The following is a 17,777-nucleotide window of genomic DNA, read 5'->3' as shown; positions in this document are numbered from 1 at the left end:
TATTTTATTAATTGTATTCTCTCAGGCTTTTGGGAAATTTTCTGTAGTAGAAGAAAACAATAGTGATTCCATATAAATTGCTGGCAGTGGAGTGAAAATAACCTTTTTCTAATAAGGTTTCTATGTAAAAAAAAAAAAAAGAATCTATGTCATCTCTCCAGTTCAACTCCAATCCACTGAAAATAAAACCAGAGTCTAGGGACACAGAAAAACATTACATTGTAAAAAGGTCTTGAACTTCCACAGTAAACAGAGCATACAACGAAGAGAAACAATAGCTTTAGCCTTCTGCATTGCATCAGCAATGGTGTGGAGAAGGGCAGCAGTTCAGAGTTAGCATTTATTCTGAATCATCAAGGTAACTTTCCCCTCCAAAAGACAACATGTGTGCTTCTGAGAATTACTTTTCCCTCCAGATGTTCAAGCTGGTTTTAGAAAAGGCAGAGGAACCAGAGATCAAATGGCCAACATCTGCTGGAGCATCAAAAAAGCAAGAAAGTTCCAGAAAAACATCTATTTCTGCTTTATTGAGTATGCCAAAGCCTTTCACTGTGTGGATCACAGTAAACTGTGGAAAATTCCAAAAGAGATGGGAATACCAGACCACCTGACCTGCCTCTTGAGAAACCTGTATGCAGGTCAGGAAGCAACAGTTAGAACTGGACATGGAACAACAGACTGGTTCCAAATAGGAAAAGGAGTACATCAAGGCTGTATATTGTCACCCTGCTTATTTAACTTCTATGCAGAGTACATCAGGAGAAATGCTGGGCTGGAAGAAGCACAAGCTGGAATCAAGATTGCTGAGAGAAATATCAATAACCTCAGATATGCAGATGACACCACCCTTATGGCAGAAAGTGAAGAGGAACTAAAAAGCCTCTTGATGAAAGTGAAAGGGGAGAGTGAAAAAGTTGGCTTAAAGCTCAACATTCAGAAAACGAAGATCATGACATCTGGTCCCATCATTTCATGGGAAATAGATGGGAAAACAGTGGAAACTGTGTCAGACTTTATTTTTCTGGGCTCCAAAATCACTGCAGATGGTGATTACAGCCATGAAATTAAAAGACGATTACTCCTTGGAAGGAAAGTTATGACCAACCTAGATAGCATATTAAAAAGCAGGCATTACTTTGCCAACAGAGGTCTGTCTGGTCAAGGCTATGGTTTTTCCAGTGGTCATATATGGATGTAAGAGTTGGACTGTGAAGAAAGCTGAGCGCCAAAGAATTGATGCTTTTGAACTGTGGTGTTGGGGAAGACTCTTGAGAGTCCCTTGGACTGCAAGGAGTTCCAACCAGTCCATCCTAAAGGAGATCAGTCCTGGGTGTTCATTGGAAGGACTGACGCTAAAGCTGAAACTCCAATACTTTGGCCACCTCATGCGAAGAGCTGACTCATTGGAAAAGACCCGGATGCTGGGAAAGATTGAGGGCGGGAGGAGAAGGGGACGACAGAGGATGAGATGGCTGGATGGCATCACTGACTCGATGGACATGAGTTTGAGTAAACTCCGGGAGTTGGTGATGGACAGGGAGGCCTGGCGTGCTGCGATTTATGTGGTCGCAAAGAGTCGGACACGACTGAGCGAGTGAAGTAAACTGAAGCATAAAATAACAATTCATGCACATCACAGGTTGTTTCACATTTCTTCACTCTGTATAGAAAAGAAGCTCCATTTTGTAAGAAATATTTTCATAAATTTCTTAGTAGTGGTAAAACCACCTGTATATATTGTCACAATAAAGAAAGAAATTAAAGATAAAGATGCTTTTAACATTCCTAAGACTTTCACTGAAGGTTTCAGATTCAATTATGAAAATCAATGCAACTTCACAGTGGGTGTTATGAAACATCAGATCTTATAAAGTGGTTTCACAGATTAAATCAATGTTGCTGAGAATTACACAATGATTTATTGAGCATTAGAGTTGAGGTTGTAGAGGAGGGAGAGAAAACATGTATCTTCTTGCTGTATCTTTCCTGAACACCCTTCCTATCCTAGATGACTTGACAAGAGATAGAAAATGGCAAACTGAGAATCTGAATACAGAATCTCCGGAAGTCAGCTAGTGAACGTCCCTGAGACAAGAGAAAGGGACTATGAAATATAAAATCAAACTGGCCCTAAAGGGCTCTTTCTTGACATTAAATTGATCTGATTCTGTGAATAGGGAATTTAAATTATCTTCCGAAAATTCCATCAGGGATACACTTTTCAGGTTTCAGAGAAAGACTAAAGTAGCTTTGTAGCTGTTGTTCAGTCATTAAGTCATGTCTGACTCTCTGCAGTCCCATGGACTATAGTCCGTCAGGCTCCTCTGTTCATGAAATTCCCCAGGCAAGAATACTGGAGTGAGTTGCCATTTCTTTCTCCAGGGGATCTTCCTGGACCAGGGATCAAACCCATGTCTCTTGCATTGGCAGGAGAATTCTTTACCAATGAGTCACCAGGGAAGCCCATTTAACAAGAGTCAGAATGCTGGAACCGCTTTGACTAAGCTGACATGACTCAATGTGTAGGCACCAGGCAATGTCAACCAGTTCTGTGATCCTGGGCCTTAGCACAGCCCCTAAATTTAAAAGACCAGCGAGTTTGAATCTACATACACATACAAAAATACATCTACACAAGGGCTTCCCTTGTGGCTCAGTTGGTAAAAAATCTGCCTGCAATGCAGGAGACAAGGGTTAGATGCCTGGGTTGGGAAGATCCTCTGGAGAAGGGAAAGGCTACCCACTCCAGTATTCTGGCCTGGAGAATTCCATGGACTATATAGTCCATGGTGTCGCAAAGAGTCGGACATAACTGAGTGACGTACACTTTCACTTTCAAGGGCTCTTAGAGATATTCTATACAATTCCAAGAGCTTGTCTGATTGGGAGTCATTCTGTAGGATTTAAACTCTTTAAACTCAAGCATCTGTGTGACTTTCCATGGAACCTTCAGGTTTTGTGAGAGTTTTGGGAAAACAGTAGGATACATGAAGAGGATGAGGGCTGTGGAGAACATACTTTCATGCATAAAATGTTACCGAGAGCTTACTATCTGCCTATAACTCTGGTATCAAACCTTAGTTCTGTCTCTTTTTTTTTTTCATCTCACTGAGTCTTAGTCTCTTCATCTACAAAATGTACAAAGAGTAGGTAAGAAGATAATGGTAGAATTATGGTCACCAAGTTCCTCTTAATGTTGGACGTTTATAACCAGAACAAATTTGATCTCCTATGGCCAAAGTCAGACTGAGTCTCATAATGCTAGATCACTGCACTGATTACCAAACTACTCGAAGAGAGCAGAAAGAAATGAAACTATACAGAATTCCATATATTTTTTTTAAATGGCAGTACAAAGGCTTAAAAATTAGCAATATTGTTACTGAACAGATAAGAAAAAGATAATCAAAGAAAAAAGTCAGGAATGACTGGGAAAACTACAAATGAACTGTAAATGAAAACTTATTTTCTAACAACAAATTTAACTTTTTATAGGGCAGCATATACATTGTAAGATCTTTTTATTGGTATTACCTTTAATGCTTCAATAACAGCTGGTGGATAGCTCAGTCCAACCATGTTTGATGTCCGTCTATACATTCTGGCAAAGTCAGAAGGAAAGAAAATGCAATATTATATCTTACAAAGAAAAATTAGCAGGCCACAGAGTTATACCAATATTGACAATTAATAAGAAGTCATATCATCTGATAAACCCAAGGAATCTAAAATTTATTTTACAACCTTTCTCATAGTCATTCAAGGGGCTTAAATGTTCAATCAAATGAAACTAAAGCAATCCCAAACATGTAAACCACTGGAAACAAACAAACAAAAAATAAGTCTATGTGACCCAAATGAAGTTATTAAAATGGGTCTCCTCTTCTTCTGGAAGTGAATTATAGTGTAGCACAGACAGTATGTTTTGTATTACTTTATCCTGAAAAAAGAACTCCTATGGGGGACCCATTTAGAAGAGATTTTTCTTTAGAACTAAAAGATTAAGGAGAACTCAAAAAGTTCTCAAAAGAACTCAAAAACTAAAGAGAAAAATGTCCCAGGTAAACTTTGAGCCAACCACAGCATTTCCAAAACATGTAATTGTGTAGTAAGGATTGTAGGATGAATAAATCAATTTCTGGAATCCATTTCTGGGGATGGGGGCGATTTAATTTCAAAGAGCAAAGTGACTTACAAAATTGGAAAGTGTCATGGGGAACTCAAACCTCTTGACTGAACTTCCCCCTGGATCAATACCCTCACAAAGCATCTTTGACCTGTTTTAAATGTAGACATCATCCACGTATGTCAAATAATGATGATAAGATATGTCTTTTTTTAAAAATCAGAGGCTGAACTCAAACGAAATCTTAATGTGAACAAAAAGAACTCCAAGCAAAGGCAAAAAGGTTGTGCTAATGATGCTGCAGAGATATGTTTTTCCATCTCTTCTTATTCAAGACTGTTTCCACCCAGAATTTTTAGTATTTATAAAGATACCAAACCTACATCAAAGTCTTCAGTGATTAGAAACCAGTGTCCCTTTCGCTGTTTTGGTTACTGAATGATAGACATCTTTACCTCTCCACAAATATCCCAGCCTGCACTGCGTGGACGATGCTCTTGAACCGCGGCTTCTCCTCACTTCTTCTGAGCATCATCCCCATCTGCCGTGTGAAGGTGGAAGCCAGCCAATCTCGGACCTCAGAAGGCACTGCATCTGACTGAATGTCACTGAGCTCATCCTCCGTATCCAGGAGTCGCCTGGGCCCAAGAAACAGAACCGCAACACAGATTAAATCTGAAGTTAGAGCTCCCTGTTCAAAGCACCTGTTCCTTCTCGCCAACCCACCTGAATACACAGGTGCAAAAAAAACATAATAAATGGGCCACAAAAAATCCAGTACTTTTTTGGGCAAGGCTTGTGAAAGCTTTTCTCTACCAGACTGCATAAAGGAACCAAGGAGTCAGAGAAGGTCAAATAATCTTCATCTCAGGCTCTGTGGGCCTGATCCACTGCACTCAGGTGTAACCAGTATCTTTATTGCTTGATGATTTGTGGAATTTGAATGGAATCTAAACCTCTCATTTAAAATGCATTCACAAGATTTATTTCATAGATGGCCAAGTGACATTATTTTGTTTGAAAATAATGGCACTTAAAAACTATAGACGACACTGTGGCTGATTTATGTTGATATATGGCAAAAACCATCACAATATTGTAAAGTAATTATCCTCCAATTAAAACAAATAAATTAAATTTTAAAAAGTGATAAACAACAATACTGTATTACAAACTTCAAAGCTGTGAAGATCTTAGATCTTAATTGTTCCCACCACAAAAAAATAAATAAATAAATTATGTGATGTGATACAGATGTTAGTTAACCCTATAGTGGTAATCTTATGGTAGTAAATAAATAGAACAACACATTGTACACCTTAACTTTTACAATGTTACATGTCAATTACATCTCAATAAAACTAAATTTTAAAAAAGAAAAAAAAACTTTGCAAAGTATTACCCAAATCACATCAACTCAGTCTTCTGAAGTAATAAACCCAAATGGCAGATACTGATACCCTCTCTAGCTTAAAAGGACATTACAAAAACTTAAATGTCTAAATTTAAGCAAAATTTCCTAAATAATTCAGCTCTTTATTTGAGAACAGTGATTTGTCATGTGTGCTTAGCAGACTTTTCAGACCTAATCATGGATTAGGCTAGAATAGAACATAAATAGCAATAAATTACAATACTGTAAAACTTTGAAAGTTGTATTTTATACTTATATTAAGGCCTACTAAAAGTAAGCAGTAACAACAGGTGTCAATGAGTTTGTCTTTTTTTTTTTTTTTAGATACTCCAATTGGAAGGTAAGGGAGAAATATACAACATTTAGTAAAAAAAAAAAAAAAAACACTATGGTATCAAATTTCCTTAAATTAGGGAACAAGCATAGCACCGAAACCTAAGCCACATGATTCTTAAATTACTAGGAAGTCTTATCAGATTGAAATTTGGCATAGAAAAGTTAGACATCAAAAATATTAACAGAGGAGCTTCTCTGAACTAGATAAAACAAGAAAAGCCTTTCATATTTACCAATTCAATGTTTTTCAAAGAAAAGCAATTTTTTTTTTTACTCTCAAATGCACTTAGTAACTGGAAATGCTTTGGTACTTATGGATAACTCAAGTGAAAAGAGTCTTCTAAGAAAATCAATAATATATCAAAGGATAGAGGGAGGAATACTGGGTGTTTAAGAGAACAAATGCTTCTTCAACCCTTCAAAACCTTCCATTTACAGATGGACATCATGAATTAAAACTTGAATGCAATTTTTAGGCTGAGATGAATAACATGTAATAATTCCAGAAGAACTCTACATTTGATTAGAAATCTAGTAATCCTTTTATAAATGAGGATGTACAGAGGATATGTGATATCCAAATCTACCCCATTTTTGAAAACTAAAACTCAAATCAAACCAATCATTTGAATGTTAACACCTACATGCCATGAGAGACATTTCAAAAAGTCATATAATAGAAAATTTATCATCGACTTCTTGCCATTTTAGCTCACCTGGTTTCATCAATGTACACAGATTCAAGCACGGAGGCTGCATATTCCAAATTCTTCTTGAGATCTACCACTGAAGCCTCCCCTCTCTCTAATTGTTTGACCAAAGATCGTAACCTGGAGGTGGGTGAAGAGACATGATTCAATTAGAATAGAAGAAACAAAAAATAACCCTACAATTACAGTGAACAGTTTATAGCCATTAAATGTTTGTATTTATCCCAATACATACAAAAGGAAAATACAAATCTAATGATGAAACCATTATTTCTCAAAGAAGCAAGTTATAAAATAAATTCACACATTTTTTTCCCCACTATGAATCAGGAACAAAAATGTTCTCATCTACCAGGACTGACCTTGTCCCACACTTTCTAACTACCTTTCATCTTTCTAACAATTTCCTAAATTATCAATAATTTTGCTTCTTTTCTGATTTTAATTCTTTTTAGTCCTAACTGGATGGAGTAAAGCATGACCAGCAACATCACCAAACACTACTTCAGTTGAAGGTACTTTGTTCAGCTGTGACCATAGAGAGTATCAGTCTCGTGGCCCACAGGTGTTCCAAGACAGGCTATGAGACTTAGAGCGCCAAAGTCACCACAGAGGGCTGCAGAAGGAATACAAGAAGGCAAGCTCTTTTACTGGACAGGAAGAATTACTCTGGTGGTGCTTGTGGTAGTGATTTAGTTGCCAAGTCATGTCCGACTCTTGCAGTCCCATGGATAGAGGAATCTGGCAGGCTATAGTCCATGGGATTCTCCAGGCAAGAATACTGGAGTGGGCTGCCATTTCCATCTCCAAGAATTACTCTAGGAGCAGATAAATACCCTGGTTTTGTTTTTTAAAGGAGGATGGATGATAAAACGAGGTACTGAGGACAAGACCTTTCCCACTGCTCTTCAAGAATTCCCTGGAGTAGGAAATGACAACCCATTCCACTATTTTTGCCTAGAGAATTCCATGGACAGAGGAGCCTGGTGGGCTATAGTCATGGGATCCCAAAGAGTCAGACACAACTGAGCATGCACACATGCATAATTCAAGAGTTCCAGACAGTGTAAGAGAAACAATAAAACTCTCCTCTTACTTATATGAACATTATCCCCACAGAGAAGGACTTCCTACATATGAGAACAATAAAATGCCAACAGATTATCAAAGACCAGAAACTGGGAACACTGTAAATACCACAGAGATCTGGAGATTGCACACCTCTTCAGGCTGTTTGACAGCCAGCAAACAACGACACTTTGAGAACAAGATTAAGTCTGAATGTATTTGGGTTTCCCAGATGGCACTAGTACTAAAGAATCAGCCTGCCAATGTAGGAGACCCAAGAGATGCAGGTTTGATCCCTGGCTCGTGAAGATCCCCTGGAGTAGGAAATGGCAGCCTATGGTTTTTCCAGTAGTTATGTACAGATGTGAGAGCTGGACCATAAAAAAGGCTGAGCGCCAAAGAATTGATGCTTTTGAACTGTGGTACTGGAGAAGACTCTTGAGAGTCCCTTGGACTGCAAAGAGATCAGACCAGACGATCCTAAAGGAAATCAACCCTGTATATTCATTGGAAGGACTGATGCTAAAGCTGAAGCTCCAATACTTTGGTCACCTGATGTGAAGAGCTGGCCCATTATAAAAGACCCTGATGCTAGGAAAAATTGAAGGAAGGAGAAGGGAACAACAGAGGATGAGATGGTTGGATGGTATCACCGACTCAATGGACATGAGTTTGAGCAAACTCCGGGAGATAGTGGAGGACAAGGAAGTCTGGCATGCTGTAATCCATGAGGTCAAAAAGAGTCAGACACAACTTGGTGACTAAAGAACAACAATGCTTGCTAATTATAATCATCATGTTGTATATAGATCCCCAGAATTTATTTATCTTATAACTGGAAGTCTGTACTCTTTGACTAACACCCCCCATTTACCACTATTTATTTTAAAAGGCATTTGTTATTATTATTGCCATTGTTGTTATTCAGTGGCCTTGGTCATCACAGGTAACCACATGAGAGCCATCCTATCAGGATGCTTAAGATTATTATCGAGTCTCCATTTCCCAAGGCCATTTCCACTTTTTTGACTTCAAAATATTCTCGGGCTTGCACTCATAAGGGAGGACAGGTCAACTTCTCCAAAAAGCATAAACTACTCCCCTCCAGACCTACATGAAAATGATAAAAAATAACGAAGGAGGAAAAGCTCGGGATCAACCTTAAAAAGTAGACAAGAGGGTCAGCCATACAAAAGAAATTTCCAGGAATTTCAGTGATGTAAAATACAAAGGAAATTAGATGGAGGGTAGTGGCGAGCTGACTTGTCAATCTCCATCACCAAAAGGGAAATATGCAAAGGAAATAAGCCGAGGCCTCTGCACACTAGGAGGTGAGAGTCAGCCTGTGGATCCCGTTAGCAGCATTAGGAAGTGTTCTGGTTTCCCAGCAGCCCGAGACAGGGAGCTGGCATGGAAGGGTGTACCAGTCACTCACACACAGTGGACAGCCAGCCTGCCAAAGAATGGGGAGACTGCAGAAGCAAGCCCTGAGAACTGTTCCAAATAAGGAATGGAAGCTCTTCAGCAAACTATGTTCCTGGCTAAGTCTGCCTCTAATTCTGACTCTCACCTTCGGAAGCCAAACTACCCACTAGGCTGTTTGGACTCTCCACTGGCAAAGTAAAATGAGGGTAAATGTAAACTTTCTAAAAACTTTCTCCCTTAACTTAAGGCTTAAAGATTCTACCAGGGTTTGACATGACTCTCAAATAGGACCCATCGTAGTTCTCAAAATCTAAGAGAAGACAAAACACAAAAAATTATGAGGGAACATATAAAATTAATAGAAGTAAGAACCAGATGATTCTCTTTTCCTACAAAAGGACATCCCTAAGAAACAAACAGAAGCAGCTTTAATAAAATAAGTTTTCCTAGATTGAGGAAAAACCTTTATAAGCAGATCAAAAGGGACCAAACAAAACCAGAAAAAAAAATCCAACATATTATGTTGTAATTTTTTATCTCTGAAAATTAAAAAAAAGAAAGCATTAAGAAAAATATATTACTTACAAAGTAACAAAATCTCAAGCTAGCCATAGATTTCCACCATGCCAAATATCAGAAACCAATTTAATAACAATACCAGTTTTTGAGAATAATATAGTGTGATTCAAGATATCTAGATCTCCCTATGGGTTTCCCTGGTGGCTCAGTGGTAAAGAATTGCCTGCCAAATCAGGAGACACAGGAGACATAGGTTCGATCCCTGGTTTGGGAAGATTCCCTGGAGAAAGAAATGGCAACCTACTCCAGTATTCTTGCCTAGAGAACTCCATGGACAGAAGAGCCTAGCAGGCTTCAGTCCATGAGGTCACAAAGAGTTGTCACGACTTAGCGACTAAACAACAACAACAAATATTCACCTGTATTTAGTATAATTGTCATGTATATTTAAAGCCAACAAATATATTCTCAGGTATAGACAAGCTCAAAATTTCATCATTCATATGCTTTTACAGAAAACAAAAACGAAATACTTTAAGGCAAACTCTGGGGCAGTGACCTTTCAAGGAGGATAGATTTGTGGGTCTCCAATTAAATGGATTCTGGATTTATGACTTAAATGTAACAAAGCCAATATTAACAAAATAAACAAGTAGTTAAAAAACATTAAAAAGGAGTGGCAGGTGAAATATAATGCACATTACCCTTCTTTTCTAGGTAAATACCTATTCCTAGTATAAATGTTTCCTATGTCACTTTTATGAACTAAAAATTAATTATAATCAGTCAAAAATGATTGAAATTACTAAGAACACTATATGGAATATCACTTTATATCCATTCTTATTAATAATTCCCAATCCGGGGGGAGTATAGTATTGGGAGAATTAAGTCATGAAAGTACAGTATTGTGTGTGGATCAAGTCAGGAAGAGCTGCACATCAATCTGCAATATGTAGTCCAGGACCCCAGGCCAGACCAGGGGTGGTGCTCCCACTCAGCAGTTCAGATCAGCAGCACCGAAAATCATCTCCCCAGAAAGCCCCAGGCATCATGTCACAAGGAGCAGAAAATCAGCAGTGTAGGGCTTCAACCAGATATAGTCACCGGTGGAGCTGGCCAGACTCTGAACACAGCCACACTTATGTATCCAGTGTAAGCCAACCAGTGTGACCCACTGGATTACAACCCATTAATCCAGCCTGACTCAACAGAGCTGTAAACAGAAGCAAACCCCTAGCCCAGTGGCTTCTACAAACCCAGAGAAGAAATGACACAAAATAAAGTATCTTCAAAGGGTTGGGAGGGAGGTTGGTGGGAGCTTCAAGAGGGAGGGGACATGCATAAACCTATGGCTGATTCATGCTGATGTATGGCAGAAACCAATACTACCTTGTAAAGCAATTATCTTTCACTTAAAAAAATAAAGTATCTTCAAGATGCCTAAGACTTACTAGAAATTCATATCAACTCCCATCTCTCTAGATGATGAGATGAGTGAAAGATCCACCAACACCCTGGGAGACATGAATGCAACCCATGACAACACACCCATGGTGTTTATGGAAAACACCCAAAGACATTCACCTCTTTTTATTCAAGGACAACTAACCAGGAAAAAACAATTCCAAAAAGATTCAGCAATTTAAAAAAAGTAGAGAATCATCTTCAAATTGCAGAGAAAGGACTCACTTTTGAAAAGAAGATTCACTACTGAAAACACAAGTAAGTTTTAGAGAGCATCTGCTTTGTGTTCAATAAAATTCAAGAAAATAGATCTGAGAAACAAAGGTGAAAGCTGAAATCATAGGTAATAAAAGTGGACATACTGAGAGAAGAAGAAGTTAAAAAGAAATGAAATATGACAACAAAAGACTATAAGAACTTACAAAAAATAGTGACCAACTTCCTATATACCCAGCTCCTATTCGGACTGGCACCTGTCACAGGTGTAAGTTACAGCTTTCCCTGTCCACATAGCTGCTGGCGTCCTGCTTTATGCAGCTGCCACACAAATGAAAAGCCCTGGTGGCTCAGCCAGTAAAGAATCTGCCTGCAGTGCAGGAGACCCGGCTTTGATCCCTGAGCTGGGAAGATCCCCTGGAGAAGGAAACAGCAAACACTCCGGTATTCTTGCCTGGAAAATCCCATGGACAGAAGATCCTAGCAGGTGACAGTCCATTATGTTGCAAGAGTTAGAAATGACAGTGACTAAACCACCCACACAAACCCTAGGAAATTCCAGATCCCTACTTTCAAATATTGTTGGGCTCTAGGGGAGCACTCAGGTGGGTGATGTTTCACTGGCTCCGCAGTCGCCCTCTCCTCTAATCCTTTATACTTCTTAGAACATTCTGCCTTGACCCCCACCCCACTCTACCACCTACAGTCTACCTGTTGGAGAAATTGCTGCTTTGTGAGCAGAAGACTTTCAATTAGTTCTTTTACCACTAGTCACGAACTAGTCTCAAAAACTGAAAAATGTCTTAAGGTTTCTGGGAATATGGAGGTACCCTTACCTATTTTTCATCATAGTACAGGCTTACTCTAAAGCTCAATCCATCTTAAGAGTTGTCTGAAAATAGCCAAAATCTGTCATACCCATACTACAAAAACTATTTTTGTGAGACTTGGAGAGACTAGTTAAGCAGAAAGGCTCAGATGCCTTCCTTTCTTTTCCCAGTAAAGTTTGTCTGGATGTTTTTCCATTTAATTCATTTTACCTAAAAGTCCAATGTTCCCAAGGACAGGTCCCATGGTAAGCTGTAGTACATCTAGTTTTCTAATACTATTCAAAAGGATTTTTGGTCCAGTCACCTAAAGGAAGGGAGGGAGGGAGGGAGAAGGGAAATGTACAGCAATAAGAATAATAAAGTTTCTCTTCTGAGTGAATGTTCATAGTTTCCAGCACCCCATCCATTTCTGTCACTGTGGCTGCCAGATAATAGTTCCAGTATAGAAGCACAACACCATTTTAGGAATCGCTCACACTTTCAAACTTTGGCAAGATGCCTTTCTCTTTAAGTGCACGCGTGTGTGCTCACTCATGTCCTACTCTTTGTGACCCCCTGGACTGTAGCCTGCTGGACTCCTCTGGCCATGGGATTATCCAGGCAAGAATACCAGAGTGGGCTGCTATTTCCTCCTCCAGGGGATCTTTCCAACCGAGGGACTGAACACGCATCTCCTGCGTTGGCAGGCAGATTCTTTACTGCTGAGGCATCAGGGAAGCAGCCTTTCTCTTAAGATGGTGTACAATCTCATTGTGGATGATCCTCTTCCATCTTTACATGAGTCTTCCATTTCTCCACATAAACCCTTTGCTTCCTCTAAGCGTCTCTGCTGCAAGGCATATGATGAAACATTACATCCCTTTGGCTCCCAGTGCCCTCAGGTCCAGGGCAAGTCCTGGATGAACACCTGGAGACCAGGTCATTATCTGGATTACAGAAAACTTTTGGAAGAGAGAAATTCAATGAGGCAAGACCTGCCCACTGTATTTTGGAACTTGGAAGGCAAGTGGAAAAGACAAAGTCTCTTTTCTTTTCCCACAAAGATAATTTCTAGGACCAACAAAGTTGACTTTATTAGGAAGCAACTCTTTGATTTAACTGTATAACTTAGACAAGCACCCTAAAATGGACTTGGCACAATTCCCCATCCAAGTGAGGTCCCCAAAACCCTTCAACACTTGGCTTCGAGAGCACATACATTTATTGAGCTTTAAATGCTGCTGGAATGAAATCAGAAAAACACAATCAAAAATAGACTGAAATAAGAAGTCATGAACATGCTTTCTTCTATCTGTCCATTCTGTCCAAGGTTATTCTCCCTGAGAATGGATAAGCAGCCCTAAAATGCCAGTGTAGCCTACAAAGGCTGTTGTCTCAGACAGGCTTTGTTTAGTTTGAAAAAGTGTCAAAAGGAACTGGATCCTTTACAGCACTTCCCATCCATGTCCCAATGAATCATGAGCCCTAAAACTTCATTTGAATAATAAAAAACCCACCATCTCAGTTCATCACATCCGCGTATTTGCAAAGCAAAGGCGTCTCTGTGTACTTTCCACACACCTGTTTCCTCTGTCACTCCCATCCCTGCCACTTACCTAAATGCCATAGAAAGCAAACTGAAACAACTCCTCCAAATGGGATTTCAGGCTCATGCTTTAATGTCATCCAATGATACCATCTGAATATTTTTCTGGAGATCTGTTTGTTTCCATAATTAACATTGTGGTACTTGAAACATCCCTTCAGCCTTGTCTGGGTGCTCTCTGAAAGCAGGTACTGTGATAGGCTCCAGGAGTACAAAGTGGGAAGATGCAGCGCCTTCTCTCAACCAGGGGAGACCGACAACTAGTCAGAACTCACCCCACAAGTACAGCAAGCGTGACGGCAGCATGAGACAGGGGTGCTAAGAAAGCACACAGGAGAGGAACTGCCAACTCACAAGGCCCTCTCTAGAGGAGGGGATTTCAGAGCTGAATCGAGGCCAGACAGACATCAGCCAGGCCAGCAAGATGGAAGGGAGTAACTGGTGGGCCGGGAAGATGGTGATACATTCAAGGAATCCCAATGTGATTGGAATTCGGGGGACAAGACGAGATAAAACTTCAGAAGACAGTGGAAGTCAGACCCTGGTGGACTTAGCAGACCAAGCTAAAGAAATTTCATTTTCTCCTGGAGAACAATGGGGAGCCCTTGGAGAAATTTTAAGTGGGATGGGAGTGGCATGATAAAATTGGCATTTTAGAAAGATCAATCTAGCAACAGAGTAGAAGACTGTAGGGACTCAGTGAGTAGGAAAATTATATATGTTTTCGCTGTAACGAGGCTTGTCTGGTACCCTGAACAGTGCAGTACGAATATTATCTCTCATGTGATAGCACTCAGCTTAGGGTGTTGCATGAGCAAGGCGGCAGTACAGATCATTGCTTTTAATAATTTCTGGGAAATGGCTTGTTTTAGGCATACGGTTTCCTGATTTAGCTGACCCCCAAACCAAAACAAAGAATCAGTTCAGTTCAGTCACTCAGTCGTGTCTAACTCTTTGCAACCCCATGGACTACAGCACACCAAGCTTCCCTGTCCATCACCAACTCCTGGAGCTTGCTCAAACTCATGTCCATCGAGTCACCAACAAAAATAAAACTGGCAAAAATAGTCCAGTTATGTAAATTTTACCTACTGTCAATGCCATAAATAAAAAAAACTGTTTTTATGGTTCTCAATTACACATACTTGAGGCAGATTTACAAAGAGATTTAAGTCAATTATCAGGGTCTAATTACCTTTTCACTGAAGAAAAAAAATGTGGTACCTAGGTTCATATCTATATTTTTTCATGCCTCTCTTATAATCTACTAACTAATAAAAATAATTGTAAGGTTATAGAAGATTTTACATCACATCATTAATAAAACTGACACAACTGAACATATACTGAATGCTATATCCAGCTGCAGAATAAAGCATTCTCTTCAAGCACACATGTAACAGTCATCAAAACTGACATTATGCTGGGTAACAGCAAAAGCCTCAACAAGTTTCAACTAATTGAAATCATACAGATAATGTTCTATGACAACAGTGGAACTCAGCTTGAAATCAGTAGCAAAAAAATGTCTAGATATACTCTAAATGCTTGGAAATTTATGAAGAAACTTCTAAATAACCACTGGTCAAAGATTAAATCAGAATATAATTTTAAATGCTAATAAAAATATGATTCATCAAAACCTGTATTACTCAAGTAAAGCACTACTTAGAGGGAAATGTATAGACCTTATGTGGACACATGAGAAAAGGAGAAAATCTGAAAATAAGTGACTTCACTATCCACCTCAAGAAATTTTAAAAAGACAAAATAAATCCAAATAAAGTAAAAGACAGCAAAAAATGAACATAAAAGCAAAACTTCAGTAGAAGCAAACTTAAAAACAGAAATAATCAACAGAAATATCTTTTTTTTTGCTAAAATATAGCAAAAAATAAACACAAAAGCAAAACTTTAGTAGAAAAAAATCTTAATAACAGGGATAATCAACAAAAGCTATATTTTTGAAATCTTAATTAAAGGCCACACAAGACTGATCAAGAGAAAAGAGAAAAGGCACAAACAGACAACATCAAAAACAACATCCTACAAATCTATAATAAAAGAATATCATAAGTACTTTTCTGCAGATACACTTAAAATTTTAGATAAAAAGGGAAAGTTTTATATGAAAACTTAATTTATCAAAACTGACAGAAGAAAGGATAAAATATGAATATTTCTATACTTATTGAAGAAACTGAATCCATAGTTTACTGTTTTCCCACAAACAAGACTACAATGCTAAATCACTTTATCAATGAATTCATCTAAACATTCGAAGAGGAACTACCACAGTCTTTCAGAGAAAAGCAAAAGCGGAAACATATTCCAACTCATTTTATGGGGCCAACATACTCTTGATTCCAAAACCAAACAGGGACATCATAAGAAAAGAATTACAAGACAGTTTCTTTTATGAACATAGATGCAAACATCCTAAATGAAATTTTAACAAATTAAATCCAGTGGTAGAAAAGAAAGCAAACAGTAAGAATCCAAGCAAACTTACAAGAATCCAAAGTTGATTTAACACTTTAAATCAATGAATAAACGTTATTCACTATTTTAACAGGAGTAAGAGAGAAAAATCATATGATCATCATAAAAGACTTAGAGAAAGCATCTAAGTGATAAGTATCTTAGCAAAGGAATGAAAGTGAATTTCCGTTACTGGATCTCTAAAACAGAAATGCTATAGCAAAGATCATACATTATCCTGAAACACGGAAAACTTTCCTGTTGAATTAGCTCTAATACTACTACTTCTCTTCAAGATTGTATGAGAATTTTTCACCAGTTTAATAAGAAAGAAGAATGGATAAAAGATATGAGGACTTGAAAGAAAAAATAAAACTGTCACTACAGATGAAATAATACTTAAGTTGGGATATCTAAAAGAATTTGCAAATAAATCATTAAAATCAAAGGTGAATTAAGCAAGATAACTAGAAAAACAGCAATAAACAATTAGAACATGGTACTATCTACAAAAGCATCAACATAAAAAGTATCTAAAAATAAATCCTACAACATATAAAAAAGTACCCTACATAGACAAAAACTGTAAGATATTACTGTGTGTCTGTATGTGCTCAGTCATTCTTTATGACTCCATGGATTGTAGCCCGCCAGGCTCCTTCATCCATGGGATTTTCCAGGCAAGAACACTGGAGTGAGTTGCATTTCCTTCTCCAGGGGAAGATATTATTGAGAGAAATTTAAATGGCTTAAATAAAACATAAGGATAGTATATGTTCATAAATTATAAACTCAATATTTTAGAAATATGAATTCTGCCTAAATTTATCTATGATTCAATGTTATCCCAACAAATTCATCACAGGTCATTTGGTGTAAATTGACAGACTGATTTTAAAATTTATTTGGAAATGCAAACAACCAAATAGGCCAAATATGGTTTTGATTATAAAGAACAAACCTGAAGGACTTATATTACCAAATATCAAGATTAATTATAAAGCATTTAATCTGGGCCTGTATCCTTGACCACTTCACTATTCTAGCCCTCTCCTCTCAACATCAAGCTGGCATATATAAGGATCGACATACATGCTTTGATAGTAACCTAAACACAACACAAGTAGGCAACGAAATCTGCTGCAAAAAAAAATTGAAAACCAAATATAAATGGTTTCTGATTATCCTACTCTATGTATGATTTTTCCATCCCATTAGCATAGACCCATTCTTCAGATGTCCACTCAAGAAAACACTACAAATTCTCCTGGTTACTGTGGGTTTTCTGATGAATATTTGCATTCCTTTTGCTTTCATGAGGCTATGCTGTGGAGTAGTCCTGCATATTCTGCCTTCTCCTAGCTACTTTTCGACCAAGTAAATCTCCCTTCAGGATGCATGTGTGTGAGACTGAGTGAGTGAGTATGTGTGCATATGATGGAATCTGTGAACACCGGGCAGAAAGCACTGCTGGTTGAAGAGAAGCCTCATATTTTTACTTCCAGAAGTATTATGACCCAGGGTTAAAGTCTCAATCCCTTTAGATTTGATATCAACTTTATTCCTTTGCAGTTCTTGCAGTAACACAATACAGTAATTG

The 17,777-nt window shown here is 38.3% G+C and overlaps 1 protein-coding gene across 10 annotated transcripts in view; it reads right to left on the bottom strand.

Moving 5' to 3' along the window:
- Window positions 1–17,777, bottom strand: part of PDE1C (phosphodiesterase 1C) — a 506,697-nt gene that overhangs the window by 117,573 nt on the left and 371,347 nt on the right. For all 10 annotated transcript variants that reach the window (XM_043463250.1, XM_043463251.1, XM_043463259.1 and 7 more), the window contains 3 exons: window positions 6,593–6,706; window positions 4,582–4,764; window positions 3,535–3,601 (listed from right to left, as the gene is read on the bottom strand). In XM_043463250.1, the coding sequence (XP_043319185.1) occupies window positions 3,535–3,601; window positions 4,582–4,764; window positions 6,593–6,706 (364 nt within the window). The remainder of the gene's footprint in view (window positions 1–3,534; window positions 3,602–4,581; window positions 4,765–6,592; window positions 6,707–17,777) is intronic.

The sequence above is a fragment of the Cervus canadensis genome, chromosome 3, assembly GCF_019320065.1.
Source record: "Cervus canadensis isolate Bull #8, Minnesota chromosome 3, ASM1932006v1, whole genome shotgun sequence".
NCBI classification, from domain to species: Eukaryota; Metazoa; Chordata; class Mammalia; order Artiodactyla; family Cervidae; genus Cervus; species Cervus canadensis.
Note: the sequence above shows the minus strand (reverse complement) of the source record. Positions and strands in the feature narration are given on the sequence as shown.